The 20,110-nt window shown below is 38.6% G+C and overlaps 2 protein-coding genes across 4 annotated transcripts in view; one reads left to right on the forward strand and one right to left on the reverse strand.

The window, feature by feature from the left end:
- Positions 1-20,110, forward strand: part of LOC126870393 (angiotensin-converting enzyme) — a 55,125-nt gene that overhangs the window by 2,676 nt on the left and 32,339 nt on the right. Inside the window, exons 1-10 of one of the 3 annotated variants that reach the window (XM_050628061.1) lie at positions 4,186-4,386; positions 5,903-6,139; positions 8,139-8,297; positions 9,296-9,392; positions 10,749-10,892; positions 11,098-11,289; positions 11,636-11,733; positions 12,303-12,472; positions 12,798-12,922; positions 14,217-14,559. In XM_050628061.1, coding sequence (XP_050484018.1) covers positions 4,309-4,386; positions 5,903-6,139; positions 8,139-8,297; positions 9,296-9,392; positions 10,749-10,892; positions 11,098-11,289; positions 11,636-11,733; positions 12,303-12,472; positions 12,798-12,922; positions 14,217-14,559 — 1,643 coding nt within the window. In that variant the 5' untranslated portion in view covers positions 4,186-4,308. Of the gene's footprint in view, positions 1-4,185; positions 4,387-5,036; positions 5,064-5,902; positions 6,140-8,138; positions 8,298-9,295; positions 9,393-10,748; positions 10,893-11,097; positions 11,290-11,635; positions 11,734-12,302; positions 12,473-12,797; positions 12,923-14,216; positions 14,560-20,110 lie in introns of those variants that run through there. The other 2 variants (XM_050628062.1, XM_050628063.1) reach the window with 2 other exon arrangements.
- Positions 15,580-17,528, reverse strand: LOC126870402 (skin secretory protein xP2-like). The gene is made up of 2 exons (XM_050628079.1): positions 17,424-17,528; positions 15,580-17,175 (listed from the first exon to the last, which is right to left on the reverse strand). The coding sequence occupies exons 1-2, from the start codon at positions 17,433-17,435 to the stop codon at positions 16,018-16,020; spliced, it is 1,170 nt and encodes a 389-aa protein (XP_050484036.1). The 5' UTR covers positions 17,436-17,528; the 3' UTR covers positions 15,580-16,017.

Here is a 20,110-nt window from a genome sequence, read left to right on the forward strand (position 1 = left end):
ATCGTTTGAAAATATATCTTAATAATATATTCACTTACTATAATATATAGATCTCAATCGTCTTGTTTGAAACCAGGACATATTCTAATACCTATGAACGGGACTTTATGTAACAAGATTGATGAATCGATGAAATAACTTCTTTTTTAGGATTAGCTTCTCACCTATGAAAATAGTCCAATTTGTCTCCAATGCAACAAGCGTATCGATGTCACGTTTTAGATTCTTTGCGACGATTTTTACACCTGATTTGCTATTTTTCGCTTGTCTTTTCTCGCGAAACGCGTCGTTAACCTTCACCCAGGAGTCTGACGGACCGATCGATGAAAAGAATTCAATCATTTAGCCGATCGACCTTGCCATCGTCGTAGCGTTGCATTTTGAATAATTCTTGAGCGTGCTCGCGTAATACCGGTAACACGTATCACTGTTTTCCCACGTTTCATCGGTTACCTTGTAATAACGCTGACAATCGCCGTTTTGTGTTATATAGCTACAATGGAATTGTCAGCTTGCGCGGAAGATGGACAAAGTTTTGCATCCCTGCGTATGTTAGAAAATGTGAACATGATGAATTAAGTTTAGATATAGATTTAGTGAAAGTGTACCGCAACGTAACGTGGATGTGAGGAAATACCTTACAGATTTACTTTCTTCGCCAAATTGCTTATGCAATTCCACTCTAGAGGAGTTTCTCTTACTTAATCGCTCGTATGTTTCCTTGACGTATCAAATCACACTTATTGCATTACTCGAGAAGCGTAGATAGCATTATATATTATTCAATTCGACAATTATTTCAATCTTTCTTCTCGGCGTCAAATCACATGTTTACTTTGTTATTGTATTTAAATTAGGAACCTTAAGATGTCAATTAATCTCGGGATCTCCTCTTGTTGCATTAAATTACCCTCCATTTGCTTTGCAAATAAACATGTTTTATCATCTTATGCCATACAACTTCCACGATTAACAAATGAAAAAGTAAACATGCAGTAGTAAAAAAGTGATGAAATAAAAGAAGTTTCATTACATCAGAAATAATTGAAGATCTTTTTCTATATCACGCATAATATACAAGATCCGGCTGAATAACACGTAAAAGCGATCATTTAGACATACCAGTTCGGAATTAGCCATGTTCAAGTATACTCGATACATTTCCAAACTCGATTTTCTCGAAGACTAAGCCGAAAATGAAAAAATGTTATTCCGCTTTTACATATTACCTGGCCTGACCCTGCATATTATATTTATAAAAGGTTCTTACGAGCATTCGAATATTTTCGTGTGTCACTGTAAGCATTCGTAAAACATACAGTATCTTCTTTGACTTGGGAGAGAGATAATGAGCGTAAAGACCTATCAGCTACCAACAAAAAGGCTGAAGAAACGCACGGCTGCGCTTTGCGTACTTGAACCTAGAATTGCGGTCAGTACGTGGGATTGGTGCACCCATTATCTCTCGACAGGATTAGCATTGTCAAAGTTGCTCGCTGGAAGAACACGAGGCGCGCTTTTAAAGTAAAAACCACCTGCGCGCTATGCTACACGTTATTGCCTGTGACGTGAGCTAGCTCATGGCATTGAAACCTGAATTCGCGTTCCGTGCGTGCCCTTCTGCGCGTTAATTCAATTTCGACCGTGAAGACCCCGGTAATTAACTACGTGCGCGTAATACGTAATCTTGAATTCTAAGAGAGGTAATAGCAGTTTTCGAAGTATAGTATTTCCCCTAAAACAAAGGGTTAATGTACTCATTTAGAGTCATAGAATCTATTTCTAAAAAATTTTTTTAAATATTACGTCTCATGATATCTATATAAAATGATCCAGCAGTGCATTTACACACGACTTCAATTTATTTCAATTTATTTTTCCATTTAATATTACATCCTTGTTGATTGTAACACGATGACTGAAATACCGTATATACAGTTCCACCATCATCGTGAGACTATCCTCGTGATCCGCGGCAGGGTGCGGCTGTTCGACGTTTTCTTGTCGATCGATGAGTTTAGTCGCCGTCAGGTCGATGCGTCACGCAGGTGGACGCTTTTTCCTTGATCAATGAAAACAAATGCATAACGATCGCCTTGAACAGTGTACGTAATGAATACTAATCACCCATTTTCTCCTCATTCTTTCCCACGGTTCGCAATCTTATCACTCTGCTTGCAAAATTGCAAATCGCAATTGGAATTGGAAGACAGTTAATTGGAGTGAGATAGAGAGTGGTTGTTAGTTACTAGACTGTGGATCTTTATCCATTCTTACGCAAATAAAAATATCGATTAAAACGAAATTGAGTTATCATATTTTGCTCATGTGTTTCATTGGTTTGTCCATATACATGTATAGCGTATCCAGGAAAGAACTCTTCTTATGATATATAGCAAATTTGGATAAATCTTCGCAAGTTACTAATGTATAATGCTAACTCAATTCTTAATGATGTCTGTTATAAGACTGAGGTAGCAATTATACAATTGTGTACTGGATTATTGTTAAACATATAAGGAACTACAATCTTTAGTGTTAATTTTAATTCATAGCTGCGTTTCGACGCTTCGATGAAAAGGCAGAAATGATGGAAAATCGCGATTAATCGCGAGTCGAAAACCGACTGTCGAACAATGCGTATTAAACGTGCAATTTAAACCCCACTGTCTTCCCACGGCCGCATAGTGTTATTAAAACTTGCAAAATTATGAATCACAGTTTCAATTAAAGGTTGATGCAGTGGTGACACAATGACGCTTAAGAATTCTCAGGAGGAAGCACAGGTAGTCGAAGCAGGAAACGGCATCGATGAGATTCAGAGATAATTACATAATTAGACACATTAACTGCGATGAATCATCTTGTCCGATCGAGTCATTTTTTATATTTTCGAGGAATTCGTCGATGTTTCATATGTAAATCGTATTATTCTTTCGAACGTCGTAAAACATTCGTTTAATACTCAGTTTCGAATATTCTTTAATATAGGTTCAGACGATGAACCGTATTAGGCTAAAGAAGGACTTTTGAGAATTCTATGTTGAATGGTTCTTGAAAGGGCCACATAATACATAATTCTTCTCGCTCTGCTAAATGTCGTCTAATATCCTACCGTAATCAATCCTCCACAAAGTCTCCATCTGTCTTCCATCCATCTCAATTTTGATCGATTACCGCTGAACCACGTAGTTGAGCCCTTTCGTCACAAATGGATCATCTACAAACATTAGCAGATTTCCAGAAACTTTGGAAGACCTTCATTCTTTGGAGAAATCGACAAATTGGTGAAGTTTCTTGAATTAAAAACTGTCCTTTGAAACTAACATAAGTAGGTAATTGAAATATTGGTTTGATAGAATTGAAGAATAAATGGAAAACAGTTGCGAGATGCAAAAGAGACGCGTACTCAACTCGAAGACAATGAGGCTCATTGAAAGAGGTCGACGAGTGTCAACGTGAGAGCTTCGAACTTTCGTAATCGACCAGCACAGGTTGGCCCTCGATTCTATAACCTTCTCTCTGACCTGTTTTCGTCCGCGAACATACCTTTATCTCCTTCGAATGTCCTCATTTAATTACGATTAATGTGATTCTTACCTATTTCAATAGAAACAATAACTTTTTCTCATAATATCGCGATTACTTGAAAAACATGATACCATAAATGAATGTTGATATGAATTGAAAGTAATAGTAATTTTGTAGATGAGGTAAAAATGTTTTCACAGAACCGCCGTATCATATAGAGCAAAAAACACAGTAAAAACTGGATTGTTTGACGTTGAGATTACAGCGATCAATAATCTAGTACCACAAAAAGTCACTTAGTCGTTTCAAGTAGAAATAGGATTTACCATAAACATAAAGTTACATAAAATATCCAGCCATATTTATATAGTACCTTGAATACTCATATAGCGTTAAAGCCAGATTATAGCAAAGACTATACAGACAGTCTTTTTTATTTTTTAATAAAAACGACATCACACATCATCAATTTCTCAGAGGTAAGTCTTTAAGTCTTTTTCTTTCATCTTCTTAGCATGTCCCTTCCTCCCTCGGATCCTCCCACGCTTATTCACGATTCGAGACGTTGTCGATGCGACGACGACACCATGGTGTACATGCGGATCCCCACTTCTCGCTACGGATGACCTCCCTATGGTCGCGTTCGAACTGCTTCGCAGGGATAAATGTACACTTGGCGTCGGCTACGAAGCTTTTAGCGACGCCAGAACGAAACGGCCGCTCGTCAACAATCGTCGTCGCGTCTCATCGTGCATCTTCCAAGACCGCGAGATTCATATGCCTGCTGCTCGATCCAAGATCGAACAGCGTCTCAACGGAGGAGCGACGCTCCATCATCGGGGGATGAAAGGACTCGTAAGTCTCTCCCTCTTTGAGGTGCGCTACGACTTCGCTTGACGATTCACTCGCAAGAGAAGGGACTGCAGAATGTTCAGACGATGAAGAAGGAAAAAGGGTGAAAGTGCACAACGTGAATGGGATAAAAATTTAGAAGGATCAATGTATAAATCGGCGAATCTGTTAATTAGAGAGTTTCACGAGTTCATTGTTGTCGAAAAAGTGCGCGGAATTAAAAATAATGGTTCGAAAGTTTGATCGATCGGATCGCAAGAATTGCTAAATTGAAGTTCCTTTGATTTAGATCGATAAAGCCCTCGAGCTTTTTTTTAATTTGGTGATAGAAGTGTGTGAATCTTGGAATGCGCAGGTACATATTTAAAAGGTTTGATCCAAGAATACTTCTTATGCAAGATATTGGAAGAATATTTCTCGTTTCAAGAGGATAATGGAAATTTCCAAGAGCTTCTATTTTTACAGTAACAGTAGTGCATAAATATTAGGTACTAAATGAATGAGATGGAGGATGCTGTATAAAAAATCCAATCCGTGACTTAGATATAGCAAGTATCTCACGTGTCGGTTAATAGCGCCGCGTGATCGTGCTCGAATATCGAACGTCCAAGGTGGCAGGATCGGCATGCGATCGTAGATGACCCACTACTCTGCATGAATAGCCTTTCATGCTAAAGGAAGTAGGTAACGCGAAGACATAACACGTGACCGTGAAGTCAAGAAATGAATTACACGTAAACGTCCTAGTTGTAATACAGCTCGCGGTATGATTTACGAAAACAATGTACTATCTACCACGAGTCAATGGCTCTCATTAAATTAATCAACGTAGTCGTTATCTCAAATCATGCTAACAATAGGTTTCATTTACATTCTCTGTCGTCATTCGTGTAATTTGAAACAATTTTCCAGAAGAAGATAAAGAAATTTTTCCAACATTAATTATTCGAATTTAGCATAGAACTAGGTAGCAATTGAATTTCACGAAATTTCACGGAATTTCTCCAAAATTCACCAAGGTTCCTCTAAAGTTCGCTATTCTCAATATTTGACCCAAAAGAGAACGAACAGATGTACGACATAGAAAGGAATTCTTCATCTCTTTTATCGATTCTATTTATTAATAGCAATATAGTTTCAGTCGATGCCATAAGTGTCTACTATCGGCGCAATAGTGATTGATAGCAGTACATTATAAGCAGTTTCTTGCTAACTATCATATTATAATGTTTTTAGTTGTATCTTATTAATCAAATGGAAACCTCGAACAAGGATCTATAGCACATTGTGGTAACAGTTAAATTAACCGCGAAGTATGGTTCTACAGTTCTCATCGGTCGTTTTAGTACACACAGATTGAAGATATTTCGTCGTTTATTATTAGATATTTAACACGTTAGGTGTTTGTAACTTATGAGACAGTATAAACCGCTTAAAAATCGCTTTTTCCCCAAAATGTGCTAAATGCACTTTAAACCCTTCTTGTCATTTTCATTCAATTATTACAATTTTCTTCCAGATAATGCGCGCTTGGATTCTTCTTGGTTTACTCTCCCTGGTCTCTGGCCAGCTAGATCTACCCTCTCTGAACGACAACTCTCGAAACAATCTCGGGAGAGGTATTCCACCTACCGAAGCACAGCTACAAGATATTTTAGCCAGATTAGATTTCCTTGGTACCGAAAGATGTAACGCCAACGTGGCGGCGCAGTGGGCCTACGAAACCGACGTGAGCGAGTACACGCAGCTGCAGGCGGTAAATACAAATTATCCACCAGCATGTATAATTTAAATAACAATTTCTATGAATTCGTGGTCAAAATACCCGCATACGATAAAAACTTTTGGACCTCGTGAAAGTATCGTTCAAAAGAGTTAGCTTCACCTTATTGTTCAACCTTTTCATTCTTCGTTAATGTCACCAACCTACGGCCATGAATTCTGTTCGAGTTAATGCAACCGACCTTGATTAATTTCAACCGGACTAATGACCAGTCTCCCCACGAGCCTGCGGCTTAATTAAAGTAACGTTCAAATCAAACAAGCCAACTAACTTTAGGACTTCAAGTTTACACGTTCCATGACTAATATGCTACTCCGAGATTAATCCAAGCCTAATAGTGTATAGATGAACAAAATGTCCTAGGAGAAAACCGAGTTTCTTTATTTTTGTCTTCCATAAGACATTTAGAGTAAAAAAGAAATAAGTGAGGTACACTATAGATCTCGGTCCACTCATTTTCTATTTACTTCAAAAAATAGATTCTACAGAATACCTATTTGGAATAGTGCAATAATTTTTCTATTTTTTATGCAATACTTGTCCTTTACTTAAGATAAAAAGACGCTAAAACAGATGCTTTCATAATCCTGGTTATGTGATATTCTACACTAGACAACCGTTCGACGTTACTCGATGGCACTGAGACCTCGACCTGCTCTATGATTCGGCTCGTGAGACCGTGGAACGTCATCGTGGCTGTCAGGACGCGGAGAATCGCGATTTCGCGTGTACGCGGGGATTTCCTCGACGGTAGCCGGCCTTTATTGTCCGCTGAGGGGCCGAACACCTCCGCGGGAAACGTTCCCAGTCGTTGCCATTGTGCGATCGGTGTGTCCTGAATGATTTCGCAACGGAACATCAGTCCAAACGAACTTAGAACGGAAATCTTCAGCCTTCAACGCGAAATCCGCTAGACATTCGCGTGATGCTAATGATAATCGTCGGCTATCCTTGCCTCGTTTCTTCATATTATTTTTTGTTATTCTTGGAAGCTTAGGGAAACCCGTGTATCGTCAGTATGCGACCTACTGTGAAACACGTGCATGGGATTCTTCGACGTTGCTTAATACTGATATGCCTCTCATGAGACTGGGAATTTTAATGTATTTGTATGAAATTTAAGCGTTCAAAGATGCACAGAGCGCGTATAATGTGAATGAATTTACAAAATATCCGAAGTGACGCTTCCGTTATAATTAGGCCGTATATCGTATAATAAATTTATGCAAATTAAATTCTTACGAACATAACTAAAAAACTGCAACTATAGCAGTGATTTGTTTCATCTATCAAGCATTACAATGAGCATTGTCCTTTGGATATTTATATATTCTAAAACTAGCATAATTTTGTCACACCATAATTTTATATTACGTAATTAATTTTCGAAATAGAATTATCCTATGTTCGGTGAGAACAGGTGACTGTTACCAACGCGGTAAAAAATATTTAGTACAAAAATAAGTATCAATTTTATTTGGCATAAAGCATAAATGTTAATTGAACATTCTAGAAAAACTCGTTTATGAATTTTCTTCGTTTCTGCCGTTCGTTATCGATACATCTAAAGTGAAAAGGAAACGTAGCACTCTTCTACTTTTACTTTTATTTAGAGTTCCTCTACGCTTTACACTATCTGAACGACTCCCAGTGACCCATAAAGAAACTCGTATACACTTTCTCGAGCATTTTCCTTTCCTCCAGCGCCTTCGTCTATCTCTGATCCCAGGAAGAGTAAAGATAGCAACGTTTATCTCTAACGGTAAACCTGGCGTTGGTTGATTTGCACATCGAACCAGTTTCGCTCGGACGATCACCTTCGTACCGATTACTACCTTGTTCTTCGACACAAGACTTGGATATTCTAACACAAATTACGCCTGTGATCGAATGAATAAATACATTAAAAGATTAATGATATTAAGATATTTATTTTAACAATGTTTATTAAAATAGAAATATTTCTTCGCAGCTGGAAGCTCAGAGAATATACGCAGACTTTCAAAATCAAGCCTGGTTCTTGATTTCGAAGATCGATAAGGATAACATTAGAGATCCCGTAGTCAGAAGACGTCTCAGATATTTATCTGTGGTTGGACCATCGGCGTTACCACCGGATCAATTGGACAGAGTAAATAACTACTTAATATGTACTGCTAATCCCATCAAGGCCCAATTTTTGTTTAGCGTAATAATTGTTTAGCGTATGGTTTTGTAATTTGAAAAATTTGTTTTGTAAAGAAGATATAATACACAAAAGTTTGAGGCTAGTTTCACCGTAAACAAATTATACTTATCATTTATATAGTTTGCGTTAAAATTACACAACTTACAAACCTATTTGTACAATAACACATTAAAATATAACGTTTCATATACGCGATATCACGCGTGAAAGAATTAACCAGATTGTGTTACTCGACGTAACTTCATTTTATTAACTAGTTTCCCATACAAGAAACATTAATAATACGCAAACAAAAAATAAAACAGTTGCTCCCTCGTAATCGATTCAATTCACGCTAAAGGAAGGCGTTCAACTATCGTGCAAGAAAGGAAACCCAAAGCAATAAACGAAAAACAAGCAAATCTATTCTATCACGCACTTCCTTTCGTCGCATAACAGGCTCGGTCAAAGAAATAGGAAGTATCTGTCCATAATAGATTACATTTTCTAAAAATAAATGATTACGGAAACAAGACGGAACAAAAAATAAGCTACAGGACGTTCTATCCATCGAGACACAGGAAATAACGTCTCCTCAATTTTTTTTCTCTCGCTTTCCTCTCTAAAGTTTTCTCTCTATTACTTTTCTCTCTTCTTTTATTCCTCTCTTCTTTTTAGTGAATTACAACCTTCTTGTTTCCTCCATTTCGTATCGAGAATTTTGAAGAATTCTCTGTTACTTCTGATGAATCGAAATAGCTTCCATCAGTACATTTTCCGATTATCATTTTTAATCAATAGAATAAATCAAAGTTTAGTCTTTCTTGTATTTTAAACAAAAGATCGAATAAACCGAAACGTATTTTTTTTATTATATATTAAAATCTTTTGCTCATAATTCGCGATAGTTAAGCTTCCACATGGAGCTCTTCTCATGCCTATTGTTCCCTTTTTTTTTTCAGTACAATAGCGTGATCAACGATATGCTGGCAGTGTATAACGATGCTAGCATTTGCGCTTACAACGATCCCTTCCGGTGCGGGCTGCGGCTGTATCCAGGTAATGAATAACATCTGAGAACTCGAGAGTCGTCCGATTCGGGGGAAAATAGATGGCGATACGATTTTCACGGCTTGCAGCCAGCGAAATTTCCACGGTATGCGTAAGCGGCCACTGTTACGCGCAAGAAAGTGCCTCTCTAATCGTAAAACGGCTAAACGATGAATATTTCAACATACTACATCGAGGCGGCATCACAAAGAGATTCGCAGAGGGTTTCATGAAAATTCATCGCGATTTAATTTGCAATTTTTTCTCTGCACGATACTCTTCTTTAATTTTCTTTGTTCTTCTTGGTTGAATTATTCATGTGAAGCTTTTCTAGAAATTTTCCTTTTCAGCAAGTAATTTTTTTATAGAAAATGTTTATATTGTCTGGCAAATCGTTTCTCTCCTTAAAGGATTAATAAATTAATTCATATCAGAGATCTCCCACAGAATCTACATATATTCTATAGATCTTCATACAGTGATGCACTTTAATTTTTTTTTTTTTTCTTGTTGAATTACTTACGTCCTTCCTTTAAATTTTCTCTTTTTCTAGCGGAAGCCATTTTCATGCAGCTTTCGTATCGACGGAAAGTGCAATTTCCTATAGAATGTGCCAATGATATTTGAAAGGTCTCTCAAAGGATTAATAAATTAATTTATATCTGGGATCTTGTAGAAACGATTTCTTCTCGCGTTACATGATTAAGAAATATGTTTTTCAAGCGTCTAGTTATACTAAATGACGCCTCGTAAACCGCACGAGGCAATCAACGCCCAAAGAGCAATGTATTTAGAAACACGGAAGTTTACGATCCTCCTTGCGATTCTACTTGCTTCGCGGTTCATTTACTCGATCAGGATTCAGTCTGTAACAACGAGCGTGCGCGTAACACGCGGAAAGAGAAAAATGCGTAATAGTTCTTAAGTCTCCAACGATTTCATCGGCAAGCGCTCTGTCGTTCAGCCAATCGTTTTATAGAACTTCCCCATAGTTTTAGAAAATCGTTGCTCGTGTAAAATTGCTGTTTAATGACGAATACGTAACACGATCCTATTAAAAGATAACTGCAAGCTTATGAATAAGACCGCGAAGCTGGATCTCGTTCGTCATTTACATTAAAATTATGCAGATCAACTCCATCTTACATTTCTTTAACCATTGCGGTAATCAGCTTTGCATGGAGCTTAGATCACATGTGTTGCAACAAACCATCAGAATCGAATCTGTCACACGATCATCGTGAAAGCTACTCGAGGTGAAAATCGTAATCGAACAGAGAGACGCTTCTATAAATAGACGGTTTACTTATTCATCGTCGGATAAAGATGCTTGGCCGTTTATTCTGAAATAATGTTGTTTCGCAGATATATCGCAGATCATGGCGAAAAGCCGCAATTGGGACGAGTTGCAGTATGTCTGGGCAGAATGGAGAAGACGAAGTGGGATGAGGATCAAGGACCTCTATCAACAACTCGTCACGTTAAACAATGAAGCTGCTAGATTGAATAGTATGTTCGAAAATAAACGCTACTTTTAACTTTTTTAAAGTTGAATTTCCTAGCTTGTAAGGAAAATTGGTTTTCCTTTTTTAAAGCGTAGTAGAATACATTTTTTCGGATGGCTTTTGCACTAAAATTTAGAAGCTGAACGCGAAGAATTAAAGATATCCGGCAGAAATAATCGGTAACTATAAAAGAATGTATCGCTGCGCAGATTTCACTGATGCAGCCGAATATTGGATGTTCCCCTATGAATCTCCAAACCTACAACAAGACATCGATGAAGTATGGGAAATGATACGTCCTCTTTACGAAGAATTACACGCGTACGTTCGAAGAAAATTGAGGGACCTGTATGGACCTGAAAAGATCGGCACTCATGCTCCTCTTCCAGCTCATATTCTTGGTACTAACATGGTTTTTAATACATTCAATATCAATGTATTTTGGCAACGTTGTTCCTAATTAGGTTAGCTTTTTGTAGTTATGACTTACATCTTGACAAATTCATGGCACTGGTCGTGAAATATTCTCTTTTTATCGAATTCTTAAATCAATAATATTTTTGTATAATTAATTTTTCAAACTAAACTGATTTCTTTCGTTGAAAAAACATCCGTTTGTAAGCGATAACTATTAACAATACAAATATCTACCAACGTTTGAATTATTGATATCTTGAATGAGTTAATGCTATTATAAAACCCCGCGTAAAGTGTGCAGGTATTTCAAAATATAACGAAAATTAACAGGTAATATTTGGGCACAATCGTGGACCAACATCATCGATATCACGGTACCGTATCCAGGGAAAAATTATCTGGACGTGACGCAGGAAATGCAGGCCCAGGTAAAAGTTACACATTACGTAATTCTTATCAGAAGAATTAAGTTGGACAAGCTAATGAATTCAGTCCAGACCGACCATTGTTTCCTAGTAGAATCGAAAGTAACCTGTTACGATTCGAAAGCGACGGTGAAGTAAGTGAAGATTCGAGAAATGCAATGTTTCGCTCACCTATTTCCATTGGAATTCTCTGTTCCTTTTTCTCTGTTGTCTTCATTGTTCGTTACGTAATACATGAAACTTTGAAACCTTCAGTCATTGATTACGCACGAAAAATATTGAATTCGCCCTCTTACAAATAATACCACAGGATTCAATGTTTTAAATTTCACGACTGAGTCTTGTTTATGCTTCGAATATCCGATTACAATCGTTCTTACTATTTCTTGCGTTTATCCATTTTCAATTATGCCGAAAGACTTTCACACTGCGTGTTTACATGAATTTATGTTTTATGTGAGATAAGGCTCCGTAGGAACACATTCATTGAAACTAATTAGTTGTAATTAGCTCTCGTATCATGTTTTGGTTAGTCGGAATTGAAATTGAAATTGTTTTGGCAATTGATTTAGGGTTACACGCCTATCGAGATGTTCAGGATCGCGGAGGAATTTTATCTGTCCCTCAACCTGAGCGCCATGCCTCCTGAATTCTGGGCTGGTAGCATAATCGCGGACCCTGGAAATCGACCTTTAATTTGCCAGGCATCTGCTTGGGACTTTTGCAATCGTTTAGATTACAGGTAACTTCATCGAGTTTTATGCTTATAAAAAGACTACGAATGTTTATATATGTGAACATTTATATTTTGCAGATAATCAACAATTAGATAAATTAAATAAATCAACAATTAGATTAGTTATGTTTAAAAACGACTAAAATATTAAAACTTAAATGAAAGAATATTTTATTTTTCAAGTGCAATAATATGCACGTTATTTAGAGAATTCTATTTCAATCATTTATACACATCACTGTATATATTTACGTGTTTACGCTTGTTATAAAATAAATATCCGCAATCTAATTATAAAAACAGATTAGCTAATTAATTTCATTTTTTTCAGAATCAAGATGTGTACTAAGGTTACCATGAAAGATCTAATCACAGTACATCACGAAATGGCTCACATTCAATACTTCTTACGTTACAGCGGATTGGCTCGAGAATTCAGAGACGGCGCCAATCCAGGTAACGTAGATGTTTCCTTTCAAACTTGCAAATCAATTATTTTTTATGTTGCGAAGTAAAATCAACATTTTTAAAAAATCCATCGCGAACTACTGAAAGAAGGTAATCAAACGTACACTTACTTTCCTTCCTTTCGCAAAGATCAAGATCTTTCAAACGATCGAATATCGACCACCCGGAAATCGTGCGTCATTAAATGAAATACAAGCGTTTCGATGTTCTGAAAATGGAACAAACGAGGAATACACACGATAGTGAAGCCTATAAAAACGGACGGTAGGTTCATGAACGAGAAACGATGGAACGACACGCGATAGCACGATGGACATAAGTCGCTGTCGTTACATAAGTCTGGTCCGCTCCTCGACTTCCGGTAGGCGGTCCACTCGGAACTTTTACGGCTAATAGCGCGAAAGCGAGAGCGAGAACGATACGGTCGAGGCGGATTCGCGCGAGTACCGGCCCGGTGTGTCCGAATGGATGTGCGAGTACTCTCTAATCCGTACGCCAGATCGTTAAAATATTTTTATTATGGTATAATCGCGCTTTCACCGTTCCGCCAGTCGGTCGTTCGCCTAACCGCCGACTAGATACTATGAAAATAAATCTTGAACGATGCCTGTGACCTTGCGGAGTCGCTTTATGGGGCCTGGAAAGTCGGTTGGAATAACCGGACTATGTTAAGTGGATAGATATTATGGAAAATTTGACGGTCACGGGCAATTCCTGAAATAGATTTAGGATAGAGTAAAATAGGCTATTTCGAGTCGGTCAGATATTTGAGTCGAGTCAAAGAAATTTTTCAGTAATCTTGTAATTTATCAAACTCGGTTATGAAACATTCTTAATCAATCTACATTTGAGATTATTTGGCTTGTTAGTAGCAGCGTGATGAATAGTAAAACGTATCGTATACTTACATTGACAACTCGATAACCATCATTTTCTATGAGGATATGATAACTTGTACTGATAAAAAGGAAATAACTTTGTTCAATATTAATACTTTCAGTTGTAATTTGAAGCTTAAATGACTCAAATAATCCTATCTCTGTAGTTTAATGAGAAAATTACTAATGATCGACTGGAAAGCCAGATAAAATCCTGCTCACAGGATAAAATTGTTATTGAGCTGTAAGAAAGTTACGATTCAATAAGAACAATCTCTCGTCGTTCATCGTTGAGGAGTGAAAGAGACTGGAAGATACTTACTGGTTGACAATTTGTCTGTCTAATGCACCTGTCGCTTTCCCTCATGGTTATCGCTAGAAGCAAAACGTGCTTGTTTATACAGGATTCCACGAAACAGTGGGTGAAGCCGTTGCCCTCAGTGTCGCCACTCCTCGTCATCTACAAACCCTCGGTTTGGGTACCAAGTTTATCGATGAACCTACAGCGGATATTAATTACCTGTTCTCTTTGGCGATGGACAAATTGGTGATATTGCCATTCAGCATTGCGATGGAGAGATGGCGGTGGGACATCTTCCGCGGTTACATCACTAAGGAAGACTACAATTGTCATTGGCATCGATTGATGGAACAGTACGCTGGAATCAAGCCGCCTGTTTTGAGAACTGAGGATGACTTCGATCCTGGCGCCAAATATCACATTCCTGCGAACATCCCTTACATTCGGTAAGTTTTTAATTTTTGAGTTTCTAAGATCGAGTTACTGGAGTCCCGCCAAGTTCAAAGCGACAACGCACACCGTGCATTGACAAGGTATCAGATAATATAATATTAATTCCTTTTAGTTTCTCCATTGGAAGTTTTTTATTGTTGGAGAGAGATACGAATACTGTGGAATTTTATCAAATTTTATTCGAAATCAACGAAATATACAGATATATCGATAATATTATCAAAGTATCAGTGATCTCTTCTGGTGGCTCCCGATAAATCTAATCACCGAACTCCATGATCCATACCTCATACTACAATAAGAGTCAAATATCTCAAACGTAATAATATTTTATCAACGAAACGCGCAAGTACATCGACGCCAATTAGATTTCTCCTTTTATGAAAACCATAAGGAGCGATTTCACTTCTGATCATTCTTAATTCATTGCCAACTGCGTTTCGTCTCGTAGTATCATCGATACATTGGGAGAAAGAGGCTTTCTCCGTGTTAACGATCCTCTGCAAAGGAGCACGTGGTTTTGTTTAAACAGTTATTGAAACTTTTCGGCTCGTCCATCGGCATCGTTACGTATGCATGTTCGATGAAAGTTTCTCTTACTTCGACCACGGCCAGCTTAATTGTTGGCCAGTTTTTTGTTGCGTTAATCATCAGATCGCTTCCGTGTTAACGCATTCGCGAGCAATCGTTCTTGCCCACCGACCGGTTACTTTCCAACTTTTCCAGGAACCATTTGTTACGGACGTAACGTTGCGTTACCGCGCATCGCGAAAGTCGATTCGGTGATGCTATCGCATTTTCCGAGTTGGACGCTCTCCTTAAGAAGGAAAAGGCAGTTACGAAACCGCCGAATAAAAATGTAATTAACGGCCTTGATTCAATTCAGAATTACTTTTTGGCGAATGTTTGAGAAATTTTGAAACGGATTCTCATAGAATTTGTTTAACTTTTATGGTATTTTGGAGGTTTGGTTAGGAGACGAAGCAACCAATAGAAAGAAATTCAATTTTTGTTCTTTGGTTTTATTAGAAAGAAGCGAAAGACATGGTATATGGGCGTCCGACGAGCTGAGCTCAAATCAGTCACTCTGCCGACGGACGCCGCGTGAATCTTTATACAATACATCGTACATGTACAATTTGTGTATTCTTAGGTACTCAGGTATCAAAGGATATCAAAACACTAGGATCTAAATAGAATGAATCACTGGCTGAAGAACGCTTTCTCCCAAAAACTAGCGTCCACTTCGCAACTCATTCTTTCTATAAATCGTTCTTCAACCCAGCGAAAATCATTATTTTTTTAGAAATAATTAAAATAAATATCCCCTCGTCGCGTCGAAAATGAATTCTAAGGAATTTCCAAAAGGGGGAAATCAAGGCGACGCGACAATTTTGGCGGTCGAGCCGATATTACCAGGTATCAATGGCGACCTTTCGATCTTAATTCTTCTAATGCCCTCCATAACTAGACTCATAGCCACCACCAGATTCATAACCTCCAGATTCGTAACCTCCAGATTCGTAACCTCCAGACTCATAACCTCCTCCGTGGCTGTGCACTGACACAGGTACAGGTACCTTAACTGGATAGGGCACAGGTTTGGCGACAGGCACTGGTACTGGCTTCGTAACTTGAACTGCTACTGGTCGTTCGACTGGTACTTTAACCGCGTAGGGTACAGGCTTTTCAACAGGAACCGGCACATGTTTCTCCACTGGGTATGGCGCTGGTATGGGTACCTTAACTTCGACAGGTACTGGCTTTTCTACGGGAACTCCGACTGGTCTCTCTACGGGTACCTTGACTGGATAAGGTACAGCCTTCTCGACAGGCACTGGTACCGGCTTCTCAACCGGAACTGGGTACGGTTTCGAGATGTGAACGGGATAAGGTCGGTCAATAGGTATATTCACAGGGTACGGTACAGGTTTGTCAACAGGGAATGGCTGGGGAACGTGTTCCACGACTTTCACGGGGTATGGTACAGGCTTCTCGACGGGGTACGGCTGTGGTACAGGTACCTTCACGGGGTAAGGTACATTCTTCTCCACTGGATACGGTTGTGGCACGTAAACTTTGTACGGTACTGGTCTTTCTACGGGTATTTGGACAGGATACGGTATCTTCTTCTCCACGGGATAGGGTTGTGGAATATGGACTGGTACTTTGACCAGAACCTTTACTGGTACCGGAATCTTCTTTTCCACTGGGTACGGTTGTGGCACGGGGACCTTGACTGGGTATGGTATTTCTTTCTCTACTGGATAGTGGACCTTCTTCTCGACCGGATAGGGTACCTTCACGCTCTTTACGATCGTGACTTCCTTTACTTTGCCACCTTCGTCGTAGCCACCACCATAGCCTCCACCAGAACCACCGCCGTAGCCACCACCATAGTCACCTCCTTCGTATCCACCGCCATGGCCTCCCGACAGAGCGATCTCATGACCTCCGCCGTAGTCACCGCCTTCGATGCCTCCCTCGAGATGACTGAGTCCTCGTTTCTCTTGCTTCTTTTCTACGTTAGATTCTTGAGCTGCCACGTTCTTCGTGGTTTCCTTCTCGCACACCGCTGTGGCCAGTAGGCCAAACAATATCGTAGGAATCTGAAATAAAATAGTTACTCCTATCCTATCTCTTTCATAAATTTTGTGTTCGAAACAGTTCGAAACTTTATCATATCGTATAAATAGAATCGTCTAGAAGAATTAAAAAATTTCAAAGTTCTCCGCCTTTAAAGGATTCTATTCAAGTATTTTATTCGATGTTGCTTCGCTTTTAAAGGACTCTATCTTATAATTCTGTTCAACGTTGATTCTCTGGTTCTCAAGGATAGTTGATTGTCGGTACTCACCAAAAATTTCATGTCTTACAGGCACTCCGATATCTGGGCGAAGTCCAGACTTTACTGGATACTTCCCCCCAAGATGCCACCGACTTTATAGTCCGCTTTCCCCCGACCATGGATCGATCGCGAGCCCCCCTGTTCGCGCTACGTTCGCGGAAAAGTGAAACACACGCGTGTGGCGCGCGAGCGAGCGACCGGCCGCTTGTTCGACGCGCGCGACGTTATAGCATTTTTTCAAATCTCAACCGGCCGCAACTTTGCTTCCATAACCCGTTGCACTGGCGTAGCTACGACCACGGATTCTCTTCCAGGGTGAAAGGAAACGCTCACTGCGCGGAAGACGTACGAGTGTTTATCAAGTTCCCCTCCTGCCTCGATTCGCGCCTCTATCTCTAAATCGATCGATTACATCGAAACGATACCGAGTTTAACGTAGATTGCAACTGTACTTGCATCTTACACAGACTATAACAGAGAATCAACAGTAGGAAAATACGTGAAACCAGTGGTGCAAATATGGTAGAGATTATAGAGACGATCGACGACACATTAAGGAGGAATACGATAACTAACTGACATATTTGCTGAATTTTATCGTATAAAGAGAATGTTCACGGTAGACTGATCAGAATCCTAAATGCAGTTTGCCTAACAGTTCTGTTAGATTTCCTTGTTTTTCCTTGGTTTTCATCATCGATTGATTTCCATTAAGACGAACCCGCAGCAAGTAATTCAGCTTCTCTTTTTACGGAAAATTTCAACGATTGTCAAGTATACTTACTTATCGTTAGTTTTGACCCGAATGCTGGTACCTGAAAATTTCACAGTTAAATCTAGAAATTAGATATTTGAGGAAAATTGGAGCTTTAGGATGTAAATCGTGTTTTGGAAGATATACAACGCCACTTATTGTTGACAACCTTTGCTGTAATAATTGTATTAACCACGTAATTCTAAAAGCTCGCCTATTCTAAAAGATCTTGTTATTTTACGCCAGTGGACTGGCGAATTCATATTTAGTCCAATGCTCCTCTCTTTCTCCTTCTCTCTGTCATACTTCAAAGTTTCTCGCCAAGGCGATTGCCCCCTCTGTTTCCGGTCCCCGTAAGAGGACGCGCGACATTTCCATCACCTGTTGTAGATCCTCTGGTCTGCGGCGAAATCCTCTTTCGTCGAACGAAGAGAGCGTGAGGAAGGAAGAAGGCTCGCGGTGGGAGAATTAACAAAAAAATGAAAAGCGATGGTGGAGGGAGCACCGAACATACGGAACGTATGACGGGTGGGATCCACAGATATACCTACGGTTCGTGTCGGTAGCGGATAAAGCTACGTCCGACTCGAGAGATCGATCGTGTAGATCCTGAGCTCGCTGCAACGCGATCGCCTCGATAAACGATAATCACGTTACGCTTGGAGAGAGTAAGACGAGAGAGTCTTACCGAATTCTATTCGTTTCCGTAACGTATACTACCGAACATTTCGTATGTTATAATATAATATTATACGTTCTCGCATATAATTCGTTGGTCATTTGGTAAACGTAAATTGAAAATGTATACGCTGTACGGTTACGAAATGGAGGAAGTCAAACCACACATTTTGTATTTGCTGTATGCTAGACTGTTAATCCTAAAACTGGAAAGGTAATGATTGGAATATTTAGATGGAAAACTATACGCGCCGTTGCTTTTTAATCGCCAGTTTACATAGTAATTGTGCGGCCTTAAAAGTAAAATAGCATGAGGGAGAAGTAATAAATACCAAGGAATAAATACGGTGATATCATTGATAGATCAGATGAAACATTTGCTGATTTTTGATGCGTGAAAGTATCGTGAGTTTCTAAATTACCATCATCAATTAAAGATATATGAATTATACATCGTTATTGACGTCTAGGAATATTTTACTACAGCCGGAAGTTAAATTACTAGATTTAAGAGAAGAGTTAAACACGATCTTATATTACTCGATCATTAGGTAATTTCTTCGTGATAATCATTACTTTTCGCGAAGTAGCAGTTTAGATAGTAATTTTACAAGTTCAGAAGATTGATCTAAACTTTAATTTAATACATAAAAATATGAATTCAGAAAAGAATGATTTTTAATCCTTTGTAATTGAAATTTTATGAGTACTTCCCCCAAAAAAATCTACTCTTGAGGAACAGAACAGTTCGAGAAATATGCATATCGATTGAAGCGTTAACGAGTTTTCCGTGAGAAACTCACGTAATTGCAGTCATGCGTTTAATTATTCGCGAGAAATTAATCTAATGGAAGAGAAACACGCGAAGACCGATAAGAAAACAAGGTCTCCAGAGTGTATAGTATTAGAAGCAAATTTATTTACATTAAACAGAAAATCAACTTATAAATGAGAATTATTTCTAAAAATAAGAATCCTGAACATCTTTGCTTTTGGAGAATCAACGATGCTGGAAATCAGTCAAAATATACATTTTACATTACACGAAACAACTAGAAGATCGTTACTATGAACAGTTTTACTGAATTAAACAGCATTAAAATATGTACATTTTTCCTTGCATGGTATACATTTGAATTCTTTAAGTAATGTTAGTAAAATTTGATAAATTAAATATTTCCTCAAAAAGCGATTCAATTTCAGTGATTATCAATTCAATTCAAGTGATTATCAAAGAGGATAATCTTTATACAGTGTAAAACGT

The sequence above is a fragment of the Bombus huntii genome, chromosome 10 (genome assembly GCF_024542735.1).
Source record: "Bombus huntii isolate Logan2020A chromosome 10, iyBomHunt1.1, whole genome shotgun sequence".
Taxonomy (NCBI): Eukaryota; Metazoa; Arthropoda; class Insecta; order Hymenoptera; family Apidae; genus Bombus; species Bombus huntii.